This window comes from Urocampus carinirostris, chromosome 18 (genome assembly GCF_059441175.1).
Source record: "Urocampus carinirostris isolate Australia breed hairy pipefish chromosome 18, RoL_Ucar_1.0, whole genome shotgun sequence".
Taxonomy (NCBI): domain Eukaryota; kingdom Metazoa; phylum Chordata; class Actinopteri; order Syngnathiformes; family Syngnathidae; genus Urocampus; species Urocampus carinirostris.
Window position 1 is genome coordinate 15,225,957 of NC_142366.1, and position 24,773 is coordinate 15,250,729.

Consider the following 24,773-nt stretch of genomic DNA (forward strand, 5'->3'; position numbering starts at 1 on the left):
TGTATTCTATGATAGAAAATATGTCCATTGTTTGTAAATGATGCAATGTTCTTAATGTACCAGATAAAAACTGTCTTGGCGCCCTCTGCTGGACCAAAGCGGTACTGCACTTCCCAGTCTTACAACGGAATTGTGTGCACTCTAATTTGCATTGATAGAACGTTCTTGGTGGCTCATAAATCACGCGATACAACGAATCGATAATCTAATTAGTTTTCAATGCTTTTAATATCAGATTTTAATCGATTTTATCGATTCGTTGTTGCAGCGCTAGCTTCGAGTTGCAAGGCAAGGCACCTTCGGTGACTTAAAGACATTTATCTTTTCAAGCATACTCTTCAACCAAATGACGCATTGCCAAGGTAACCAATTCTGTTCAACAGTTACATAAAAAAGGCCATCACATCAACAGTCGATCGGATTTATTTGGCACAATCGAAACGAAGACAAAAGACGTCCAATGTTTACAAACAAATCTCTCTTCTCCGAGTAATAGAAATGCAGCGGAAAGCTTTGTTCCCTCTCCCCCTTCCAGCATCATTTAAAAGTCCTTAAGAGTCCACATACAGCACTGACCGATAGGGTATTACGATTTACGGAAAACGAAAAATGGAAACACATCTACCAGCATGTTCCATCTTTAAATGGAGTCACAATCGCTAAGCTACAAAAAGGTCATCTGAATTGCTGGCTGGTTAGGAAACAACATTGAAAAGGAAAGAAAAATCATAGAAAAATATATAGACGTACGGATTTTCTTATGGGGCGGGGTGAAATAAAACAGACTTGTGGGGAGCATCGTGACACGTTTAAAAAAAGAAAAGAAAAGACACCCTGTACAAAACAATCTGTATCAATAGGCACTTCATCTTAAATATTGTTTTTTCTTCCTTTGTAATAGTTTATCCCGCAATTTGTTGGTTTATCCCCCTAACGGCACGGGGGCCTTTCCGACCAGGCGTGAAATCCATCGGGAGTCCGCGTGGGACGCTTCGAGAAGCGAAGGGGTGGGGGTGCTCTGAGGGAGGGTCTTTTAGGAGGACTTCACTTTCCCGGACTTTGGCGAGTCGGTAGCTTGAGAGTGGACGCCGTTGACACCGTTTGCTAAATGCAAAAGTAAACAAAAACAAATCAAACTCAGACTTGATTTTTTGTTATTATATTTTGAAATTTCTCACTCCCAAGCACAACCACTCCCCTTCTCTAGCATGTCCACCCGTAACTCCAGACCTTCTACCATACATACCTCCAAGCTGTAATTCACCCTTCCTTTCATTCAAAGCTAACACATCAACCTTTCTTTTAGTCATCACCCTTCCGTTCGCCTTTCTTCCACTCAATCGCTTTACTTCCACATCCTCTCACATCTAGTGACCCTATAACTAGGGTTTGCGAGACCTTTCGGTCTTCCGCCCTCCCTAAGAGACACCAAAGCAAAGAAAGTGGGAGAGAGAGAGAGAGAAGAGGATCTCCAGGCCCCTTGCTCCCTCCACTTGAGTCGCCTCTTACGACACGCAGCGGACCACGGTGGGAGAATTGAGTATGGATGTCAAGAGGACTGTATGGGAGAGTGAGTGTGCCGACTGTGTTGTATGGTGCAGAGACTCGGAGCCTGAGAACGAAATTAAATGTTTTTGAGATGAAGTGTTTGATGAGTATGTTAGGTGTGACAAGATTGGATAGATTGAGAAATGAAATTGTGAGAGACAGACCTGGAGTAGTAGTGGAACTGAGCAAGCGTGTGGATAAGAGAGTACTCTGTTGGTTTGGACACATGGAGAGGATGGATGAGAAGCGAATGTTGAAGAGGATCTACAGAGCAGAAGTCAATGGAAGGAGACCAAGAGGAAGGCCGCGATTGACGTGGATGGATGGTGTTATGAGTGCACTGCAGGCAAGAGGTCGAAATATGGTGGAAGCTAGAGCTCTTGTTGGTGATAGGAATGCGTGGAGAGGAGTTGTAAAAGGATTGATGGATGGTTATACATGTTCTAAGGGATGGGCAAGGCACCTGTATGATGCGGCAGGGGTAAACCAGTGAAAGCTGTCGGGCCCTGCTGTTCAACAAAAGAGTGTGTCGTGTCACCCTGACCCGAGTGACATGGCCGCTTTCTTGTGTCCCGTTTCATCTGCAGGGACGAAAGCATGACCAACTTGGGTACTGAGGTGCCTAAATTTTTTGGGGAATTGGGTTGGCCATGGTCACATTTTCTGTGTTTTTGCTACTTTTTCCTTTTTTTTTTTTTATACACGTTTGTCTTGCTGTCGGTCACCCCTCTGGAGGGATATGACCTGGGTAGATAGATATTTTGAAATGCAATAAGGGTCGACTCCATGGCTCAATTTATTTTTTCTTTTCTTTTTTTTTTCCTTTTCTCTCTCTCTTTTGGGCTTTCTTTTTCTCTTCTGTGATTGTTTTTCTCTATCCCTCAATTTCTTTATCTTTCACTCTTTATTTCTCTATTTGTTTAGCTTAGTTTTTCTTCTTTTGTTCTTTTTCTTTCTTTAATGCAGGTAGGATGAGTACTTCCGGCCTGCTGTAGATTTCAGAGTACCGATATTTCCCCGAAAAATATAGTAATAAAAAAATAAAAAGCAAGTCGAGCTCAAGGGTACTCGTACATTTTCAGCATGCGAGCTCTTGACAAAATGACCTATTCAAAATCTACCCACTTAAAAATAAATTGAAGATTCAAGAGCAGTCTTGCATTCAAAAAAAGCCTTCCAATTAGTGGAATTGAATGCTCAAAATATTTCTCAATGCGCGTCTAAATCAAATAAATAAGGAATACAATAGTCGAATTGTAATAAGGGTCGACTCCATGGCTCAATTCAAGTCGGTCTTTTTTTCGTTGCCAATGTTACTTATTTCTCACAAGAGTAACACTGTACTGCTGCAGTGCAGATCGATTAATCGGAAAAGATTAAATACCCTGACTCAATCTAGGAAAATGGTTAATAATCAAAATCGACATATACTTAGTCAATTACTGAAAATGTGTTTCTTCCTTCATTGATTTTCCGTTTCATTTGTAAGGCATTTCGATAAGCATTTAAGGATTTCAAGCACCCGTACAAACCACGATCGCCAAAAAATGTGTCATGCTTTGGAAAGATCCCCGTTCCACCGTGATTATCAAGATAGGGTAGGTTGCAATGTAAGCGGAATGTATTGAAAAGCAAAGCTTAATATTAGGCATTGACATTTTTTCTACTGATCCGGTCCACCTGAGAACAAAGACTGGCATAAAAAGTGACAACCCTGCTGTAAGGTAATACGTGTGATAAGTCACCTTTATCTTTCTTGGATTTGCTTTTGGAAGGTCCCTGTTTCTTCTTGAGTGTCTGCACGGACGAGTGCTCCCTCCAGCGGCGCAATTGGAAGTTGATAAACTTCCACATCATGAAGGCCTGCGTCAAACACACGCCGGCGAGCACGGTGATCCTGGAGAGACGAACAAAGATATTTAAAAAAAAAAAAAAAAAGACAGGAAAAAGGTTGCTCGCTACACTCGACGTGACTCACCTCACGAAAAGGACGTTGAAGTTTCCCGTTGCTAAATCGAAGCCTTGGTTGTCGGCGTTAGCCAAGCCGAAACCAACAACGAGGACGGTGAGGGACAGCGTCAGGAGACGGCCCAGGACGAAAAGGACGGCCCACACCCTGAAGCTAGAAACAAAATGAAAAATTAAGAACGGGAAATCCTAAATTTTAGGAGAAAATAAGGGACAGAAGACCCCCAGGATAAAGCGACCCCACCATACGATGTTTTCCCTTTACTGCATGGAATAAAATGTCTTTAGTCCACTCTTTAAGCCATTCTCCCCACTATGAAACATGAACAACAAAAAAATATTTTGCGTGTCCAATGACTTTGCGGAGTTCCAGCAAGTTACATCTCTCTACTATTGTTTGACTTAATGCAAAATGCCGGTGTGCTGTTGGTCTGTGTCACGGCATTGTGAAAATTCTGAAACGCTATGAGCCGAACTACCTCCCAGGATGCCTTTTTTTTCAGTTCATAATCTCGTCTGCTCTGTAAAGACGTTGCCAGGCGGCGATATTATACTGTATTTTTCACATTGTTCATTCGCTATGGGTTCCAAGGCTTGCAGTGATGCTAAAGGGAGAAGTTAAAAAGATGATAACCACCAAAAAAAAAAAAAAAAAAAAAAAAAAAAGCTTGCAATGATTGAGAAACACGAACAGGGCACCTCAATCGCTACTTTCACCTAGTTGTATGGCCATAACCGGTTGATGATTAGGACTACTTTTAAGAATGAGGACACATCCGATTCAAGACACCATAGCAGCCCCACCCCCCTAACTCAGCCCCGTGCATCCACCTGCCACTCCACTTGACCAGTTAGTCATATCACACCAAATGTAAATCAGTAATTTCCTTTGCAAGTATTTATAAAGTTATTCAATCATATACATGAATATTACATGCATGTAGCACCTACTGCATACTATACAAACCTAACTATTGTAGTTTTGATGTTCTAATAGTGCAGTGGTTAGCTGACATGCGAAAAGATCTCCGGTTCGAGACCGGGTGAAAACATTTTGTTTGCCTGGAGAGGGATGGGCGCCACCAGGCTGTACTTTCCCAAGACGCACCACAGGACATGGTGCCGCTCTCACCCTAGTGGTTAAGGGATCCAACAAAACATATCTGCTATTATGCCAATTTCACCTTGAGATCATTACCTAAGAACAGATTATTGTAATATCCAGAGTTCTACTGTACTCATGATTTGCATATCCTCCGTTTTGCCGAAAAGTTGGTTCACTTCCAAATATTTCCTTTTCAGCTTCTGTTCAAGTCGCTGCCCGTCATTTTCTAGGTCCATAATACTCCAGAGCTACCTTTAAGTGCCATTCAAGCTTTTGCTTTGCCTTTTTAAAAAGGTCTATTCTCACTTTTTTATCTTGCTTTAAGGAACCTTCAAGATCATCCACTTGCTGCTCTAATTTTGACTTGGCCTTAGAGTGTTGACTTTATGTTCTTCACTGTAAAGGCAATCTAGCGTTTGCTGAGGAGCTTCTTGTAAGGCTTTTTTCTCATTGGTCAGCTTAGCAAGGATTTCCTCCAAAGCAGGTTCTTCACCTTATTCTCAGTGGCATGATTATCCTTCTCCACCTCAACAAAGGTTAATTCTTAGTTACGTAACGGCGTTATTTTTTCAGTAACGGGATAATCCAACCATTTTTTCCCTTTGCTACAGTTACCGATGGTCAAAAGTGAGGCATTACGCTCGCTCTCGTGCACGATTGTCATTTTATTATACTGTATTTTTGTTGCACTTCCAAGTGTAGGAGAAATTTGTTGCTAGTGACGTGCAATCAAGATTACAAGGTTCTCTAACACAACTTCCTGTCTGGTCTCTATTCAACCAACTTGAATACTGCTCATAATATTTCAAATTCCTTGACATACACCAAAAATAGTTACTTTCCCTGGTAACTAGTTACTATTACTATAAAGTAATTACGGCCAGGCCATGTTTATTTGTATAGTCCTTAATCACAAGAAGTCTCAAAGGGCTGTGCAGTACATAAACAATACGAAATATATAGGTATTAACAGAATGTCTGGTTGACAGGTTCCTGAGGTCAACATATTTAAGCTATTGAATATAAGTGTCTTAAGCCTAGATTCAAACACTTTCATGTTGTAGAACGAATCACAGAGGACAGACCATTCCTCAGCACCGGGACCTGAATGGAAAATGCTCTTGAATTTGCAGATTTCCTCTTGGCTCATTTTCTGAGCGAAGGCTCGGAGCAGAAACATAGGAGGGGAATTAAATCTAAGACCAAACATGTCTCAGGATTGCCTCACTTGTCTTGCTGTTTACAGACTTTATCAAATAATCAGTTAAATAAAATGTGAAGAATTATCTTTTGGCTGGAGAGCAGGTTTGGGAGTTTTGTCTCAAAATATATTGTGTGGCTCTCTCAAAAGATCTGCAGTGGGACCTCGCTACTTCGCGGTTCCACGTTCGCGGGTCTAAAAAATAATAATAAAATAAAATAATACATATATATATATATTTTTTTTTTTTTAAAGTATTTTTGAAGGGGCGTCGCTACTTCGCGGATTTTCACTTTTTGCGGGTGGTTTTGGTCCCAATTAACCGCGATAACAGAGGGATTATTGTATATCCATCTATCCCTCGAGAGGGATGACCGACAGAAAGACAAACACATACACAAAAACAAAGAAAAGAAAAAGAAAAAAACAAAAACACAAAAAATTTGAACATGGCCAACCCAAATGCCCTAACACCCAAACAAGTTAAGCACCTCGGCACCCGACTTGGTCATGCTTTCGTCCCTCAAGATGAAACGGGACACAAGAAAACGGCCATGTCACTCGGGTCAGGGTGACAACACACTCAACAGCACGGCCCGTTAGCTTTAACTGGTTTACCCCTGCCGCACCATACAGGTGCCCTGCCCATCCCTTCCAAACATCCCACTATCCTTTCATAACAGCTCTCCACTCATTCCTATCACCAACAAGAGCTCGAGCATCCACTACATTTTGAACTCTTTCATGCAATGCACTCAGAACACCAGCAATTGCGGCCTTCCTCTTGGTCTCCTTCCATTGACTTCTGCTCTGTAGATCCTCTTCAACATTCGCTCCTCATCCATCCTCTCCATGTTTCTGAACCAACCAAGTAATCTCTTATCCACACGCTTGTTTAGTTCCACTACTCCTCCAGTTCTGTCTCTCACAATTTCATTTCTCAATCTATCCAATCTTGTCACTCCTAACATACTCCTCAACCACTTCATCTCAAAAACATTTAATTTCCTTCTCCAGTCTGCATTCAGGCTCCAAGTCTCTGCACCATATAACAGTCGGCACAATTACACTCTCATACAGTCCCCTCTTAACATACCCATACTCTTGTTGCTCATCACTCTCCTCAGAGCACCCAAAACCTTGCTTCCTTGATTCACTCTGTGCAATACCCCGCACTCCATTCAACCAACTGCAGCCACATCACAATTCAAGTAGCAAAAGCTTTCAACTTCTTCCAGCACCTGTCCATTTACCGTTATTTCCAAAAATCTCTCCCTCTCTGAAATCAAAATATGTTTTGCTTTCATGGCTGAAAAAGGTTCCCAACCGCTGCTCTAAGCACTACATTGTTTTTGCTTGGTTATCTTGACAGACTATTATCTTATTTCTCTTTTGCTAATAACTCCGTTACATTTCTGAAGTACTAGTAAGTTTAAGGAATTACTTTTTGAAAGTAACATGCCCGACACTAATTTGAAGTCTTCCGTTAGCAGAGAATCTGTCAGTTCAGCATTCATCTCCTGATTGAATGAAAGCTAAGATTTGAAAAAGAATAAAAATAATAATGCCTTATGCTCTTACCCAAGCTGTCGGTTCTCGTTACTGAAATAAACCAGGCGGGAAACATGGAAGAGGAACTCCACAAAGTAGTGCAGCACCATCAGGACCAGACCCAAACGATTCAGACTGGAAACAGAATAACAGCATGACTAAACAGCCATGAAAGAAAGCTCACAGGATCTGCTTTAAATAAGATCTACTTCTTACTTGAGGATGTAAGCGCCTGCAATGTGGACCAGGTAGAGGGAAATGTAAACCAGCTGACGTGGAATGTCTTCCTAGAAGTTGCAAACAAGGGAACAGTAAATATTGACACCATTATGAAGGATGTAGCTCTTTGGAATCAATGGGGGCCAACCCCGAGGAAGCATAGCAGGAAATAAACAGCATGGGGGAAGAGTCCAAGCCATTATGCATTTACCTTTTTTGTCTTCTGGAAGTAGAGCTCAGGGAGTCCGTGAAGCCAGTAGCTGATCTGGCAGATGTAGTAAAATTTCATCTGAAGCCTGGAAGGAAACATTCAAATTACGTTCGAGTCTTAATCGTTTGGTAGCATCGTTCAGTAGGCTGTCTGCTTACGGCATCAGCATGTGGGGGTAACCTTCCCACAGTAAACTGGGATTGGACAGGAAGTTCTCCTGCAGGAGACAGAAAAGACGTACGTATGCAAGATAAAGCAATGCTATAGTGATAATATATATACTTTTTTTGAATTGAGGTTAAAATCTAAGTAAAATGTTCAAGAGTCCCAATATTATTAGAAGAGTTTTGCTAATCAGACTAAAAATATCACAAGCCCCGATATAAGAGCATGAAATCATGAACTCTTACAGTAAAAAAATAAGCATATAACTTTGAAAAACTCAGACATTAGCCAAATAAAATAGAAAAAACGAGTGTGATTACTGAGGGAAAAAATGTGATGAGGTGGAGATGCATGGAGTGGAAAAAGGACAAAAGAAGTAAAACAAAATTAAGCAACAAAAAAATAGGAAGAAACAATCAAGTAATATGTATTAGTTAATCACAATAAGCCTCAAAGGGTTGCACAGACTACTGTATTATATTTAACAAAATAATAAAAATGCAGTTCAAAAAGTAAGGAGGCTAAAATATTCTAAAGAAAAAAAATGCATTAAAAAACGCGAGGTTAAGAATTAATGGAAATTATGAAAATGTTAAAATTGCATTATTAATAGTTAAAGCAAAAGCACTGTTAAAGAGTAAATGAGAAAATTTAAGAAAACATATTTTCACTGATAATGTTTAAATAAGAATGTACAGACGCTGCCCTACTTATGAACGAGGGCGATCGTTTGTAAGTTGAATTTGTTCCTAAGTTGAATTTGTTCCTAAGTGGCTTCAGCGCTATATTTTGTATGTTTAAGGTTTATATAAATATGTTTCAGGCTTGTATAAGTAACCTGTATTGTTTCGTACTAAAAAAATATATATATATGCTCTACAAAGATAAAGTTGAGTTTCACTTACTTTTGGAAGATAGCCTAACTCTTGAAGCCTACTTCCTCCTCTCTGATAGAAAGTGGACAAAAAAAGCAATCCAACCATTTTCTCAACCGCATCAAGCTTTCTTATTCCACTTTCATTAAAAAAAAAAAAAAAACTTCTCGCCTCTTCTTTACACCAACCATATTGAATGGATGCACGAGACATTAAACAATAAAAATGTCAAAGTTCTTAGCATGCTAGAGATACAGTATAGAATTTTACACACAAACTAGGAAGTGAATTTCTTCTAGGGGTTGGATGCTGGGTGACCTCTCACAGCGCCACACGCCAGTAGCGGCAGAAGGGAGCACTACAGTACTGTCCTGTACTCGGAAAAAGGTGCACAGTACAAAATCTAACTTAAAGCAATACTTGGATATTTTCCGACATCCCGGAAAAAATGTTCTTGTAAGTCGAATGGTCGTAAGTGGGGGAGCGTCTGTATGCAGATTTGAAAAATTAGCAAAAATATAACTCCCCCCAAAAAATGTATTTAAAAAAATGAATAAATCCCGTGCAAAAACAGAAAAATGATTTACCAAACATTTAGACAAAAAAAAAAAGAAATAACAAAAAACATAAAAATTCAAATCACGCATTGTTCCAACTTCAAAAAATAAATATTTCAGAAAACAACCAAAATATTTACCCTAAAAAAAAAATATCTGCCATAGCAAAAAAAGTCCTGCTCCCCCTCAAAAAAGAACATCTATGTTAAGAAAGAAATATATACCGGTCGATGAAAAAAAAAAAAAAAAAAAAAAAAAAAAATGGACGAAGCATAAAGTCACATATACCACATTTTGGAGAGCAAATACACAAATTGAGGCAAACATAATAAAGCGTGTACTCACAGAGAGCAGGATGCTGCCACCCCAGCCGAATGAAAAGAGGTAGAAAGCGCTGAGCTGGCCCGACTCGTTGAACTTGCTGTGTTTGGTTTTGGAGAAGTGCTTCTTGCGGATGATTTTCTGCAACCGTCACAAAAAAAAATTAAACGACGTTGAGGCTCCGCGGCGTCGGTGGCACACTTACGTCCAAAACGTACTCCTGGATGATGGCGTGCATGATGATGGCCACCAGCATGTAGAAAAAGACCGTGGCCAGGTCTTTGATTCCGTTGTGGAAGTGATTGATGGGCGCCTCCTCTGGGCCTTTTTACCACAACAAAAAAAAACCACACATCAGGATATTGACAATATTTTGAGGAGAAATTCAAGGTGGTATCCGTAACTTCAAAATATTCTACTCGCTGACGCTATCTTCTTGCTGAAATCATCATTGCAGCCTCTGTTAAGCTGCTTGTATGACAAGCGCACGGACATGTATCTTAAACGCGATGGAATAGACTCTCCTTTTCTTACTTTCACCATTTTCATCTTAGAATAAAAGAAAACCGCAACCACGCGCGAATAAATGATAAAATTACTCTCCACAGATATAACTTACATATGGAAATTTTAATATGCATGAGCATTTATCAAGACTAATGTTTTTTAGAAATTGGTGGATCTGAAACAATACGTGCGTGAATGTTTTTGAGACTAATCTCTCCCGATATAGGCAGGTGTTGGATAAAATGGCGGTATTATATAGCTTACATTTTCATATGCAGGAAGTTCTTCCTATTACAATTTACCACTGGGAAACTTTCTGCATGGCCCATAATAAATGTCCATAGTTGATACATAATCCTTGCACCAATACACATTTCACAGGTTTAGGTCTTGAATGCATTGGTCTTCTTCAGCGCACCCTGTAGGGGGTGACGATGCTTCATAGGACAATGCTATACAAACTAATGCCAGCTGCCGTAAATCACGAGAGAAGAAATGCAACTGCAAAGCAGTGTCTGCATCAATTTAGTATATTATTAGTACTTCAATACTCCAACTCAATACATTTTATTTATATCTGTACATTCAAGGAAACTGTGCGGGTCAGATTAATCGACATTTTGTTCTGTACACACGTGTAAAAGAATGACAATAAAGTATATCTGAATCACTTTTAAGCAGAGATGTTGTGAAACATAACAATATCAAGTACTTTTTAATCTGAGAACATTTAAATGTAAGCATTTTCAAGGATTGCAAGCACCATTCCAAACCCTGCAACTCCCTGCCTGTCTGCTTGAATTCAACATTTTCAAGTAGCATTTAGTAAATAAGTTACAGCACTGCTAGATAAAGGGTGAACGACACCCTAATGCTGACTGGACGCTTGCTATCTTTTTCAAATAAACCAACAGGAGTTAGGTAACGTTGAATAAATCTGCAGTTTTAGTCAACAATGCACCAATATTTAAAGGGACAGTGTGTAATATGTGACCACTAGATGCCGCTTTAGTGTGAAATGAAACAAAACCAAAGAACGTGGAAAAATACAGACCATGTCGACTCAAAGTGACCAAAGCGCATGTTTTTTCCCTTTATTTTTTGCCTAGCCCTTTTGAGAATGAAAGAGAAAAGAAGAAATATACAAGGAAGAAAAAAAAGATAATGAAAGTAACAGTAAAATTGGAAAACATAAATGGAGAAAGAAGGAAAAAAATAAAAGGGAGAAAAATGCAAAAGAAAAAAAAAGAGGGGGTTATGCTAAAAGAAAAATGAAACAAAACAGAAAAACGGTAAGAAAACAGCAAAAAAAGAAAAGAAAGACAGATTTTCTTCTTTTAAGGGGTAACCTTAGTAACAAGATTACCTAAAAATAAGCTAACTTACTGTAGGTGATCCTCAATTTAAGCCAAATAAATACAAAGTTATCCACCTACGAGTATCTAAAAATGCACATTAATATTATAGTTGATGTACTTTTGCTTAGGACTCAAATCAATACTTTTTCTTTTAAATTATATTGTTTACCACTAGTGGGCGCTAAATAATACACCCTGTCTCTTTTAAATACATATATTTGTGAATGAATACATCTTACCATTTGCTGGGATGGTGACGTTGTATTGGACAGTGATGAATAACACTGCAAATTTGGACGTGACCTGGGAAATGGATACAAAAAATTAAATGAAGATTATTTAGGGAAAAAAATACGAATTTTAATGAACATTGGAAGACGTCCTAGTTAAATGTTGCATTCAAGGCCCGATAGGAGTTTGGAGCTTTAGAATTATCAATTGTCTTCATTGACAATGATCACAACGTAGTGAACATATTTTGCAATAAAATTGGTTTAACAAGACGACGTTTTGGCTTTTGTTTACATTTTGGTCATGATGAAGAGAGTAAAGCACGTTCAAGCAGTGAAAAGTTGCTTGTTTTTACGACAGTGGCTCTTCACTTTACGACACCCGCGTCAGACAACTCGAAACCGTTTCAAACCAAGATGTTTAAAAGAAGATTAAAAGAACGCATGAGATAAAAAAAGAAACTTAAATAAAATACATTAAATTTTTTGTTGTAATTTTTCTCAAAAATAAATGAAAACTAAGAATTTGTCGTTCGTCGTGAAACTCAATGACGGCAGCTCATCCTGCAGAATGCCACGTAAGACATTCGGCGTTTAACGTAAACTTAACCAGAAGCTAAGTTAAACCCGAAATAACGACTATATATATTATAATATAAAGAAAAGTGAATATAAATAAGATTTAGCATTTGTATTCAGTTAGGGGAACTTAAAACAATTTGTGACGAAAGTGCGCCTGTTGATTCTAAATGTTCACAAACTACTAAAACAAGATAAAAATCGTAATATGATTTAATGCATTTAATTTTCTAGTTTCAGCGGTTTATTTGAAAATAGAACAATTGGTGTAAAAAAGCAAACTTTAGCTTCCAAAGAGGAAGTCACACCGCGAAAAATGCCAGCAAGAGAACCGCGCTCCGCTCGCTAGCTGGCAGCCAAAGAAGAACCGAACCGAGAGGAACCTCCGGCTCCTTCCTCTCATCGGAACCGTCCGCCGAACCGGCGTGATGGGGATTTACCTCAAACATGAGTCCGAGGAGGAAAACCAGAGAGACGCAGGACACAATATCGGCATGGTTCTGGATGACGAATTCGTGGCTCATCACAGGCGGGCTCTTGTTGCTCTTTTTACGGATACCCATTTTGTCGGCGCGGGCTCCTTTCCACGGCGGCGAGTTTGATGAAATTTGGGGGTAATTTTCCACGCGAAGAGCGCTTCAAGTGTTTCGTCCAAGGCCAGACAGCGATTAAATGGCGTGTCACTCTCCTACTCGAGTGGGCGGGTCCACGCCAGAGAGAGTTTAGGGTGCCGCGCTTGAGTCCAAACCGGAAGTAGTTGTATTGCGAAAGCGACATCTAGAGGGTTGGCGTAGAACTGTGCTTTAGTAAATACACGGTTTGTACGGGTGCTTGAAATCTTCAAAAATCGCTTGAATTTTAATGGTATGTTTTCAAGGATCAAAAAGTGCTCAGACTTTGGGAGAATTGATTGTAAATGTCTGATAGTGTTGCCATGTTTCTAAATAGTCCGCATAAAAATTACGTTAGACACTGCTCTCTGGTGGCCCCGCTTACCAACCAACCACCGACTGCAACCAACTTCTATCTATCCATCCATCCATCCATCCATTATCTGCACCGCTTATCCTCTGTAGGGCCGTGGGGGTGCTGGAGCCCATCCCAGTTGTCTTCAATGGGCAGGGACACCCTGGACTGGTTACCAGCCAGTCGCAGGGCACATAGAGACAGACGGCTCACTCGCTCATTCACACCTAGGGACAATTTGGACTGCCCAATTAACCTAACATGCATGTTTTTGGAATGTGGGAGGAAACCGGAGTGCCCGGAGGAAACCCACGCAAGCACGGGGAGAACATGCAAACCCCACACAGGAGGTTCGATCTCATGACCTCAGAACTGTGCCGCACACGCGCTAACCACTGCTCCGCCATGCTGCCCTCTATCTATCTATCTATCTAAATATCTATCTGAAAATAGTTCACAACTGCTGGATCAATGTAATTCTCTTGTTTGTTTGTTTTTGTCGTTGGCCAAGTCTAAATAAGCCTACCCCCAATAGTTACCACAGTAATAACATAGTAATAACATGATAAGTTTAGAAATCCATATAACACAAAATAGCTGTCATATTAAAACAGGTTGGACACCCCTTCTTTAAAACAACCTTCTTGAAGCTGAGGGATATTTTTTATACTGATTACTGCAAAGAGATACCAGTTTTATATACATTTATGAAGTAACAACTTATCACATTACTATCATATCATTACTTTGTTATTACCAGGTTGTTATTAATACAAGTAGAGGTCGAATAGGCTTGTTAAACCAATAAAACATCTCATTTGTATAAGGGCTGTCAGGTCTATCACCTTACATATCTGAATAAAACCAGAGACCATTTAAGCTCATGAGGAGATGTATTAAGTTCAGGGCCTGATTCTCAAGACCAAAACTTCAACGAAAAAAATTAAACGATATCCATCATTTTATCTCAGTGGGGCAGGCTTACAAATTTCCACAATTTAGTGGGGTAGATTCCTCCATTGGAAGATATAGTTGAGTGTCATCTGGATAGCAATGAAAGCTGATATTATACTTGCAAATAATATCACCTAACGGAAGCATATAAATGCTGAAAACAAAGGGGACCGAGAACTGAGCCCTGTGGAACACCACAGGGAACACTTAATGGCTTAGAGGTCATATCACTGTATCCAACAAAATTTGTCCTGTCTGAGGGGTGGGATCTGAACCATAAGGACAGTTCTTTTGAGACCAATCCATTTTCCAGTCTATTTGGAAAGTTATTATTGATCTAGTAAGATGCGTAAGTGTTGTTAGGAAATAATTATTCAAATGTATATCGTTTACCAAATTGTTCGAATTAGTTATCTGACTCCATTAACCAAACACAACCTACATTCTCCTAACAATGCACGCTCGTTTCTTGAAAATGAACAAGAGACCGGCATTTCCACACGGGGGCAGATTTAATTTAGTAAAAAATTTAACTAAGTGAACTCCATCGAATTAATGGCCGAATTAGCTGAATTAGTGTCGCTGGAGTCTCTGTCAAGCCTCCTCTCACGATCTTCTGCCTTTCTTCCTCTGCCCATGTTTTTCCCGCAAGCTGGTGTGCCGGCTCCTCCCATGGGCGTGCCAATGAAAGCCCCCACGTGGGGTCCACCCCCTCGCCTCGATGTCTGGAGAAACTCAAAACAATACCGAGCGTTTATCAAAACAATGCCTGACGTTACCATACGTTATGCATCCATTAGATCACTTCCAAATAGAATAAACAGCAATTTTATAATTTTCTCCGAGGTAAAGCATCAGTATTTTCATGACACATCTTTCAACTATCCTTTTTAACATTTTTTTTCCCGTACTTGCGAGACCTGTCGCGACTCAATATCGATCCATATATAAGGCATAGAAGATGTTTTTTTTAATCATCTTCCTTGTCCCTGCTGACGAAAAGCAGGCCCAAACCATGATGCTCCCACCACCATGTTTGACTTTGGGGATGGTGTGTTGAGGGTGATGAGCTGTGCCATTTTTACGCCAAACGTAACGTCTTGCATTGTTGCCAAAAAGTCTCATCTGACCAGAGCACCTTCTTCCACATGTTTGCTGTGTCTCCCAGGTGGCTTGTGACAAGCTTTAAATGACACTTTTTATGGATATCTTGAAAAAGTGACCTTCTTCTTGACACTCTTCCATAAAGGCCAGATTTGTGCAGTATACGACTGATGGACAGATTTTCCCACCTCAGCTGTAGACCTCTGCAGTTCATCCAGTGATCATGGGACTCTTGGCTGCACCTCTGATCAGTTTTCTCCTTATGAGCTGGAAGTTTAGGGGGACGGCCAGATCTAGGTAGATTTGCAGTGGTCTGATACTCCTTCTATTTCAATATTATTGCTTGCACAGTGCTCCTTGGGATGTTTAAAGCTTGTGAAATCTTTTTGCATCCAAATCCAGCTTCAAACTTCTCCAAAACAGTATTTCGGACATGCCTGGTGTGTTCCTCGCTCTTCATGTTGCTCTCTGTGTTTTAAACAGACCTCTGAGACTATCACAGTGCAGGTGCATTTATACAGAAACTTGATTACACACAGGTGGATGCCATTTATCATCGTTAGTCATTTAAATCAACATTGAATCATTCAGAGATCCTTACTGAACCTCTGGACAGCGGTTGCTGCACTGAAAGTATATGGGCTGAATACGTTTTGCACACCCACTTTTTTGTTTTTTTATTTGTTAAAAAAGTTTAAAATATCCAATAGTGTTCTACTTCATGATTGTGTCCCACCTTTTGTTGATGCTTCACCAAAAATTAGTTTCATATCTTGATGATTGAAGTCTGAAATGTGGCAAAAGGTCACAAAGTTTAAGGGGACCAAATTCGACAGCCACTGTATTTGTAATCCTGACTGCCTCACTGCACATCACTTACTTGGGTACCTATGATGTGTTGCCGTCCTAAAATAAACACAAATCGATTTATTGCACTAATTTCTTCATTTTTTTGCAGATATTTTTATTTAGATGCAGTAATACAGTATGATCTTGGAAAGCAGCGGCCTCACACAATACACTATCATTTAAATATATAACAGTTAAGTTCCACATTGTTGGATTCAGTACTGAATGTTTCACGTGATTTCCTGATACCATCGAAAAAAGAATAAAACTGTTCAAACAAGACAGTAAACTACTCAGGAAGTGTAGTTTTATACAAGCCATGATTATGCCCCAAATGTTCGTTTTTTTCCACACAGCATCACAAAGATTAAAGATCTGAAATGAGCTAGGAGTTCATGCAAGTGTCCTTCAGGAAGTCCATCGCCACCAGGTGACTTTCATGCGATCCCAAACAGCGTCCAAAGAGTCGATGGCCGGGCGGACGTCCAGGATGGAGAACTTGTACGTTTCTTTGTTGATTTGGCCGTCGTAATAATCGATAACGTAGCGGACTTCCTTTCCGCAACGGTCCACAATCCAGTCGTGTCGGTCGAATGGAAGCTCGTAGCTAAGGGAAAGAAACAAGAGGCCTTAGATGTAGTTAGATTTCTTTTTTCTACACCTTTTTCATTGCCAATTTCAAGCACTTTTTGTGGAACTTCAAAGCTGATTTTCCAATTTCTCTGGTACCATTCAAAACTGTGATATTACAATATTATGCTGATCATTGATTGTCATTATGATTATTATCAATCCTACCAACAATGTATTTACGGTGTGTGCAAGTCATTTCTTTTCGAGTTAAACTGTAAATATAAACTGGTCATTCGAGCCCCTATTTTCATCCATTTAATTAATGGCATCAAAAGAGATGCTATGGTTCACATCCTACCTCTCAGATGGGACGCACTGCGTTAAATATGGTGAAATGACATCTGAGCCCTTTAGTGTTACCCGTGGTGTTCCGCAGGGTTCAGTACTTGGTCCCCATCTTTTCAGCATTACATGCTTTCATTAGGTGATATTATTCGCAAGTATAATATCAGTTTCCATTGCTACGCTGATGACACTCAACTATATCTTCCGGTGGTGGAATCTGCCACACTAAACTATGGAACATTGGAGGCCTGCCTCACTGAGATAAAAGAATGGATGTCACTCGACTTCTTGCGCCTTAACTCTGAAAAGACCGAAATGCCGTGATTTGTTCTCCTATTTGACCCTAATCTGTCCTGATCTGCCCCTATGTCCCGGTCCGAAGCCTACGATCTGAGAGTGCCGGTCTTCTGGTGATCCCGAGAGCAAAGAAGTGTTCTGCTGGTTCGAGAGCGTTCTCCATCCGGGCACCGGTGCTGTGGAATGCTCTTCCCCCTGAGATCCGATCTGCAACCTCAGTGGAAATGTTTAAATCTAAACTTAAAACTCACTTCTACTCCATTGCATATGAATAATAACCTACTCTTCTTGTCGGCTGAAAAATAGTCTGTGTAACATAGTGTACTAATCTGTGAAGCCCTTAGAGACTTATTGTGATTAAGGGCTATACAAATAAAAATGACTTGACTTGACTTGACTAGTGTCAAAATAACATTTGAAATTTATACAGTACCGGGAATAAAAATGTAAGACTCAAAGATATAATAATGTGTTAATAATCTCATATATAAATCTCACCGGAGTATAAGTCGTGCCAAACTCTAAAAAAAATTGCGACCCATAGTCCGGAAAATACAATATAATATAATTCACAATTAGGATCGGCTTACCCCATCCAATGGCGGATGCGCGCCCTCGGGGAATACTCTTTAGCTTTACCCCCAAACCTCTTCAAGGTGGGACCGCAAGGACATTCACTGCAGGAATAATTTGCAGTGAACGTAGGAAGATACAAATACATGAGAAAAATCTTCTATTTTCATCTACTCACCCCGCATGGAGCGCTTCCCACTTGAGGATCTCCTCCCAGGCCTGCTCATTATTCTTATTGTGGATTTTGATGATGTTGCTCATGTCGTCAGCAGCTAGGTCATCCTCGCGCCAGCGCCACCTGAGTGAGAATCGTAAAAGTATAAGACACTAGAAAACTTTGTTGCGGCGACTTCAATGTCTTTCCCACACGTACCCCTTCCTCAGCATGGCGTTCCAGAACATCTGCTCGGATGGGTACACCCAGTGCTTTTCCGAGTCGTGGCGGGGAATCGTAGATTCCTCTCTGGAGAGGGATAACTTGAAAGGTTGGTCTGGAGCTGGCTTTTGGTTGGGAGGCGGCATCTGAGGGATACGGGTTGAAAAGTCAATTCATGTTTATTTATATAGCCCCTAATCACAAAAAGTCTCGAGAGGCTGCACACACCACCATTACAACATCTTGTGATCTGAAACCTAAATGAGGGTAAGGAAAAACTCAAAAAAACTTGTAATAAGGAAAATGGAAAAAACAACTCAAGAAGGGGCTGCACATGAGGTAATACATCCATCTATCCATCCATTATCTGCACCGTTTATCCTCAGTAGGGTCGCGGGGGTGCTGGAGCCCATCCCAGCTATCTTCGGGCAGTGGGCAGGGGACACCCTGAATTGGTTGCCAGCCAGTTGCAGGGGACACAGAGACAGACAATTCGCTCGCTCATTCACACCGAGGGACAATTTGGACCGGCCAATCAACCTGACATGCATGTTTTTGGAATGTGGGAGGAAACCGGAGTGCCCGGAGGAGACCCACACGAGCACGGGGAGAACATGCAAACTCCACACAGGAGGTCCTATTTCATGACCTCAGAACCGTGCCGCACACGTGCTAACCACTGTTCCGCCGTGCTGCCCTGGGGTAATACAATACATTTTAAATTGGCTGGGAAAATGGATTGGTCAGAAACTGTCCCCTCTTGGATTAAATCCCGCTTCCCAGATAGGGGTGAACAAAGTCAGTTAAGGTCAAAAGCTATGTATTAAATTGCTGAAGAGTAGACCTACCGGATAGAGCGTCCCTACCTAACGACGTTCTTTTCATTTGACTGTGTGGAATAAGAGATTTTTAGGCCCCCCCTGACTCATTAACTCCACAAAGGGTTCGTACATCGTTTTCCTGGCCAAATTCAAGCACTTTTCAAGCATTTTAAAGGCCATCTTTTTATTTTTTACACTACCTCTGAAGGAAGAAATCCAGCACCAATCAAAATAACGTATTTTTGTCGACTTTGATGACATTTTCAAAATCGCTATCCTGCTGCTAGCACATACTTTGTGACTATTTTGAGCTGTTTTTATCAATAATATACAATCACTTTATGTCAGTGGGCTGCTATAAACCGACATAAATTCTGCCGTTCTGCTTCAACAAGCTTAGCTACGTCACACTTGTTTACAAACACGTAAAGAGCTCTATAAGAGTTGGGTGATAATTGAGTTCAATATGGGAAAAAAAAGAGAAAAAAAGAAAAGGTTCTGTATGTATAGATAGCAGAAAAACTAGCCAAATTTGGACTCATTAACAGGGTTGGGTAGGGTTACTTTAACTGGATTATATTCAATTACTTTTGGATTACTCCAATACCAAATATGCTAATAAAAGACAAAAGAAACTAAATATGAATAAAATGACTCAATTTTGTGCAGGCTCGGGGAGTAACGGAATACATGGAACGGCAAAAATGATGCTGGCAAGCTGTTTGGATTTATTTTCATTTTGTTTATGTCGCATTTTATGTTAGTTTTGCCGGAGATCAAAGCCAGGAGAGAAAGCCTACCACGTGTTGTGAGTCATCATTTTATTCATATTTACTTTCTTTTGTCTTTTATTAGAATATTTGGTATTGGAGTAATCCAAAAGTAATTGAAAGTAATCCAGTTAAAGTAACCCTACCCAACCCTGCTCATTAATGATATTGAAGCGGAGTGCATTCAAACTTTCATTCCTCGAAACTGCTGATCTTTTGATTGTTGTATTGAATATTGTAATCTATACTGTTGGCATGTTTTTTAGAGGATTTGTGTCTTAGTAGGTTCAAATAGAATTGAAAATATTTTATTTGTTTGCATTTTCAGGGATTTTGTGTTGTTGTTGGACTTTAAATGTGTTCAGTGTGCAAAAAGCTAAAATTGTTTAGACATTTACATTTTTTGTCGAGCTGTGAACATTTTAGTTTATATTTAATCTCAGAGATTCCCTGCAAAACATACAAAATAACTAATTACAACATTTTTTGTTGCGTAATATTTTATTATTATCGATAGTATAGCATGAAAAAAGAAATCTGAGGAGCCGTAAGAGCAGGCTCTTCTCAGTGAGCCAAGCTAAAAGAGCCGGTTTTCTAAATAGAGTGGTCCTCCTGGGTGCGACCAGTAGGAGGCGGACATGACACATGATAACGTAAAAAAGACAAGCTACCGTAGCATATTTGTTGCGTGGTCTTTAGAGTCAGACTGCCAGGGAACATTGCAATAGCAACAATTGCAAGCACTTTATCCAAAATTGAAGTCTGACCTTGAAAGCTCTATAACCAAATTCAATCATTTTTAAGGACTAAGTACCCGTACAAACCCTATCCACAGTACCAGCTCAAGTCATACCAAACAATAATATTATTATTAATATTTTTAAAAATGTTTATTTAATGTATGTTACATGTGAGGGTAGCACGGCAGCGCTTTGGTTCGCGTGAGTGGAGCACAGTTCTGAGGTCATGAGATTGAACCTTCCCTGTGTGGAGTTTGCATGTTCTCCCCGTGCTTGCGTGGGTTTCCTGCAGGCACTCGGATTTTCTCCCACAGTCCAAAAGCATGCATGTCAGGTTAATCGGCCGGTCCAAAATGTCCCTAGGTGTGAATGAGCAAGTGAGTTGTCTGTCTCTGTGTGCCTTGCGACTGGCTGGCCACAAGTTCAGGGTGTCCCCTGCCCACTGCCCGCAGAAAGCTGGGATGGGCTCCAGCACCCCTGCAACCCTACTGAGGATAAGCGGTGCAGATAATGAATGGATGGATGTATGTATTTACTCGAGTTGCAACTATTAGTTTATAGGTGGCGCCGCTACAAACAGGATAATTTGTTATTTTACAAATACATATTAAACTGGGTGCCCTTTGCGCTACATAGTAACAAAAAGTAGCTCTTAGCTTGAAAAAGGTTGTAGACCACTTATCTAATCACGGTCTCAACGAATAAAATGAAGAGCTTTCTCTTACCATATTCCTTGGGTCGATGTCGCTGTTCAAGCCTGCTGCAGCTTTCATGGGACACTCGACAAATTCATAAGCCCGATCCTGGTGAACCGGCCCGGCTTCGGCTTTGTCCATCGGACACTCGGAAGGAGGAGACACTACGACCACCCCAGACCATCAATAAGATTCTTTATAGCTTTTTTTTTTTTTTTTAAACTTACCTTTAACTGGCTGAGCTTGATGCATGGGACACTCTGAAGGGGGGGAAATTACTTTAACTGGTTGATTTTCTTTGTGCATTGGACAGCCTTGAGGAGGAGCAGCAATTATTGCCTCTGCCCGGACCGTAGGTGCGGCGGGTGTTGACGTTGAGGCCCCCATCCTACAATAAAGAAAAAATAAAATAAAACAAAGCCTAAAATAATGCAGTCTTTGGTTTGTCTCCTTATATGCAGAGCGAGCATTGTACTCACAATGTTAAGCCTAAGTACTACACTACTTTCCAGTGAGGTGTTTATATCACCAAGGATCACTGCCACAAAGTAAACAACATAAATTTGTATCATTTATGGCATGGATCACCTACCTTTTTTGTAGCTTGCTTTTCGTAGAATTTTTTTTTAACGCATATTGAACAAAAGACAACAAAGTTGACAACATAGAAATGTTGGGGAATATCAATGATGCCTAAGGCTTTTTGAAAGCACAGTCTTCATTGCTCGGAAGTGGTGTCCTTTGTTTTTCAATAGTCCATCGATTCTTGAATTGGGTCTACGGTGTTCTTCTTCGAAATGTCATCTTCTCCATAGAAAATAATTCTTCCAAAGTGCACACCCACTGCGGGCAGCACTTATTTATACCATAGTCTTATTTTAGACTTTTTACCTGCTCGCAGAACCAGGTACTCATCCTTTTTCTGCAATATTTCTCCTGTTAGATCTCCTACCTTTTTGAAGCTAAGAGCTACTTTTTGTCACTGATTAGTGCATAGGGCAGCCAGTTTAATACGTATTTCTAAAATAACAAGTTATCGTGTAATTACTATGTTACTACCAGGTTGTAATAATTAGAAGTAAGGTCGAAATTGGCTCAAACAACCACTGATACATGACACCAGTTAGAAATCAGATTTCCTAGAAAATCACAATAAACCATCACTTGTGAGCTATTTTCAGGGGCTACTCAGGCGTTCTTAGAGGATACCTGCTGCCCACGACATCACGTTTTAGTCCCCACAGTTTAGGGTGATTAAAACGCGCACTAAACGCGGCTGAAGCTCTCTGCTCCTTGCTTTTTAAAGGATTTTGGTTATGAATGGTCAGTTGAAGAAGCAGTTTTGTGGGCTGAGGGGGACAATACTGGTGAAAAGCAAGAAATGTATAATAGCTGAGATGAGGGGAAGAAGAGGCAGGATTTGACCAGAGATGAGGGAATAGGGTCCAAGAGACATGTGAGGGGGTTGGTAAATGGATTAGGTTGGATAATTTGGTGGCACTGGGGAGATGAAAGGAGAAGAATTTACTGTAGGGGAACAGTTTAGGTGTCGAAAGAGAAGTGTGGGAACAGAAGAGCTGGTGGAGGGGTGGCTGGAGGATCTTGTTGACTATATTGACTATGTTTTGTGTATCGTTACCCAATGCAACATCTATTGCAGCCTGGTCATCCTAGAAGGGGGATTACCACTTGTGTGCCCCCTTCTCAAGGTTTTTTATTTTCTCTCATTTTGAGGTTTTCAGTTTTCCCCTGCCTGCATGTCGGTTTCAGATCAGGGGGTGGTGTAATTGTTGCCATGTGCAGTCATTTGAGGCATTATGATTAAGAGCTGTACAAATAAATGTGACTTGACTTAAAGAGAAAAGTGACTTGGTGTTGCCTTTTTGGGAGCAGATGTGTCCAGAATAATAGGTGGAGTTACTTCGTGCAATGGAGTCTTTATAAAAAAACGAATGTGAGTGTTGTATGTTTTTTGTATTGTGAGTTTCTTTTATAAAGGCGTTCCATTTGGCGTCCTTCAGTTACCAGAGATCAGATGTTGGAAAGAAGACAGAGAGGGATTTCACTGAAGTTTTCATAAACTGGTGAGGAAAGCGGACTCTGTTGTGGGCACAGAGCTGGACAGCCTGACAACTGTAGCTGAGAGACGGGCCCTGAAAAAGCTGCGGTCAATCATGGACAATTCATCACATCCACTACACAGCATCATCTCCAAACGGAAGAGCAGCTTCAGCAAGGATCTTGTTGACGGACAGACTGAGGAGATAATTTCTTCCTCATGCCATGAGGCTCTTTAACTCCACCCGGGGGAGTAAAAGTCAAGTCATTTTTATTTGTATAGCCCTTAATCACAAAGAGTCTCAAAGGGCTGCACAGGTTATTGCACAGACTATTATTTCAGACTAATATTACACCACATTAAAAAAAAGCCCAGATTAAACACACCCCCACATTGCATATTACCCTATTTTCATTACAGTGTGTATTCTATGTAGCACCATTTAAATACTCTATATCAACACGTTACATTTGGTATTTATGTGTTATATTCCCTTTACCTTTTTATTGTTTGATTTTCAACACAAGGATACTGCTGGAAGTGGGAATTTCCCCAAGGAGATGAATAAAGTATCTATCTATCTATTGTCTATATAAATACATTTACAATATTGTTTGCTTCAATCGTCAAAACAAAGCAAAGTTTCGTTAGCAAATTAAAAACGGAAATCCAGTTTTTGTCACAAAAATAAGAGTTTAATGTTAATAGGCTAGCTAGCTAGTTAGCAATACTGTCTAAAGTTCTGAACAGAAATAAGTATGGCAAGCAAAAAATATAGAGGAAAAAGCCTGATAGAAGATTTACTCACATAGAAGGTGAAATGTAACAAAAAGACAAATCCAAACAGCCACTTGTTTATTGTACTTCTTCCCACGTTCTGATTCAATGTCAACGAGCAGGGGAGCTACATAACACGGTTATGTGAGGAGAGGGGACGTCTGGCTACGTCAAAAACGACGTCATGACGCAGAAAGACGTAATCCGCCATTTCTTCTTCTACTTCTCGCGTGACACGTGAACAGTGTTTATTTACAGTACCGCCATCTTCTGTTGGAGAGTAAAACTTGTAAAACGGCGTATCCTTTTGGTAGAACTTTATGAACACTGTTATTCAACAGCTCTATAAAATGTGATTTATTATATAAAAGACAAAGCACAAACATTATAGTCTCTGTTTTATTTTTTTAGGAAATGGCATTTCAGGAAGAAAGGGGGAGAGAAAGAAAGAGAGAGAGAGAGCGTATTTTATCATTTAC

General features: G+C 40.2%; 2 protein-coding genes across 2 annotated transcripts; both read right to left on the reverse strand.

The window, feature by feature from the left end:
- Positions 1-407: 407 nt before the first annotated feature.
- Positions 408-13,110, reverse strand: tram1 (translocation associated membrane protein 1). The gene is made up of 11 exons (XM_088322438.1): positions 12,836-13,110; positions 11,826-11,889; positions 9,927-10,045; positions 9,746-9,862; positions 7,962-8,020; positions 7,804-7,888; positions 7,590-7,660; positions 7,404-7,508; positions 3,527-3,670; positions 3,294-3,445; positions 408-1,104 (listed from the first exon to the last, which is right to left on the reverse strand). The coding sequence occupies exons 1-11, from the start codon at positions 12,956-12,958 to the stop codon at positions 1,034-1,036; spliced, it is 1,110 nt and encodes a 369-aa protein (XP_088178564.1). The 5' UTR covers positions 12,959-13,110; the 3' UTR covers positions 408-1,033.
- A 3,234-nt stretch (positions 13,111-16,344) lies between these two features.
- Positions 16,345-24,469, reverse strand: hccsb (holocytochrome c synthase b). Its single transcript, XM_088322220.1, has 7 exons — positions 24,326-24,469; positions 21,686-21,846; positions 21,489-21,622; positions 18,430-18,578; positions 18,235-18,354; positions 18,074-18,160; positions 16,345-16,875 (listed from the first exon to the last, which is right to left on the reverse strand). Coding segments are annotated over exons 1-7 (852 nt in total). The 5' UTR covers positions 24,328-24,469; the 3' UTR covers positions 16,345-16,676.
- Between the last annotated feature and the right edge of the window lie 304 nt (positions 24,470-24,773).

Bases quoted from the DNA above. Each gene is read 5' to 3' on its own strand.
- tram1 (XM_088322438.1), bottom strand. From the start codon at position 12,958: ATGGGTATCCGTAAAAAGAGCAACAAGAGCCCGCCTGTGATGAGCCAC. The intron at 9,863-9,926 runs GTAAGTGTGCCA...TGACGGTTGCAG, and splicing joins TCCAGGAGTACGTTTTGGAC to AAAATCATCCGCAAGAAGCA. The intron at 7,661-7,803 runs GTAAATGCATAA...TGCAACTTCTAG, and splicing joins ACTTCCAGAAGACAAAAAAG to GAAGACATTCCACGTCAGCT.
- hccsb (XM_088322220.1), bottom strand. The intron at 21,623-21,685 runs GTAAGTTTAAAA...GGGTGGTCGTAG, and splicing joins TCAAGCTCAGCCAGTTAAAG to TGTCTCCTCCTTCCGAGTGT. The intron at 18,161-18,234 runs GTGAGTAGATGA...TTATTCCTGCAG, and splicing joins TGGGAAGCGCTCCATGCGGG to TGAATGTCCTTGCGGTCCCA.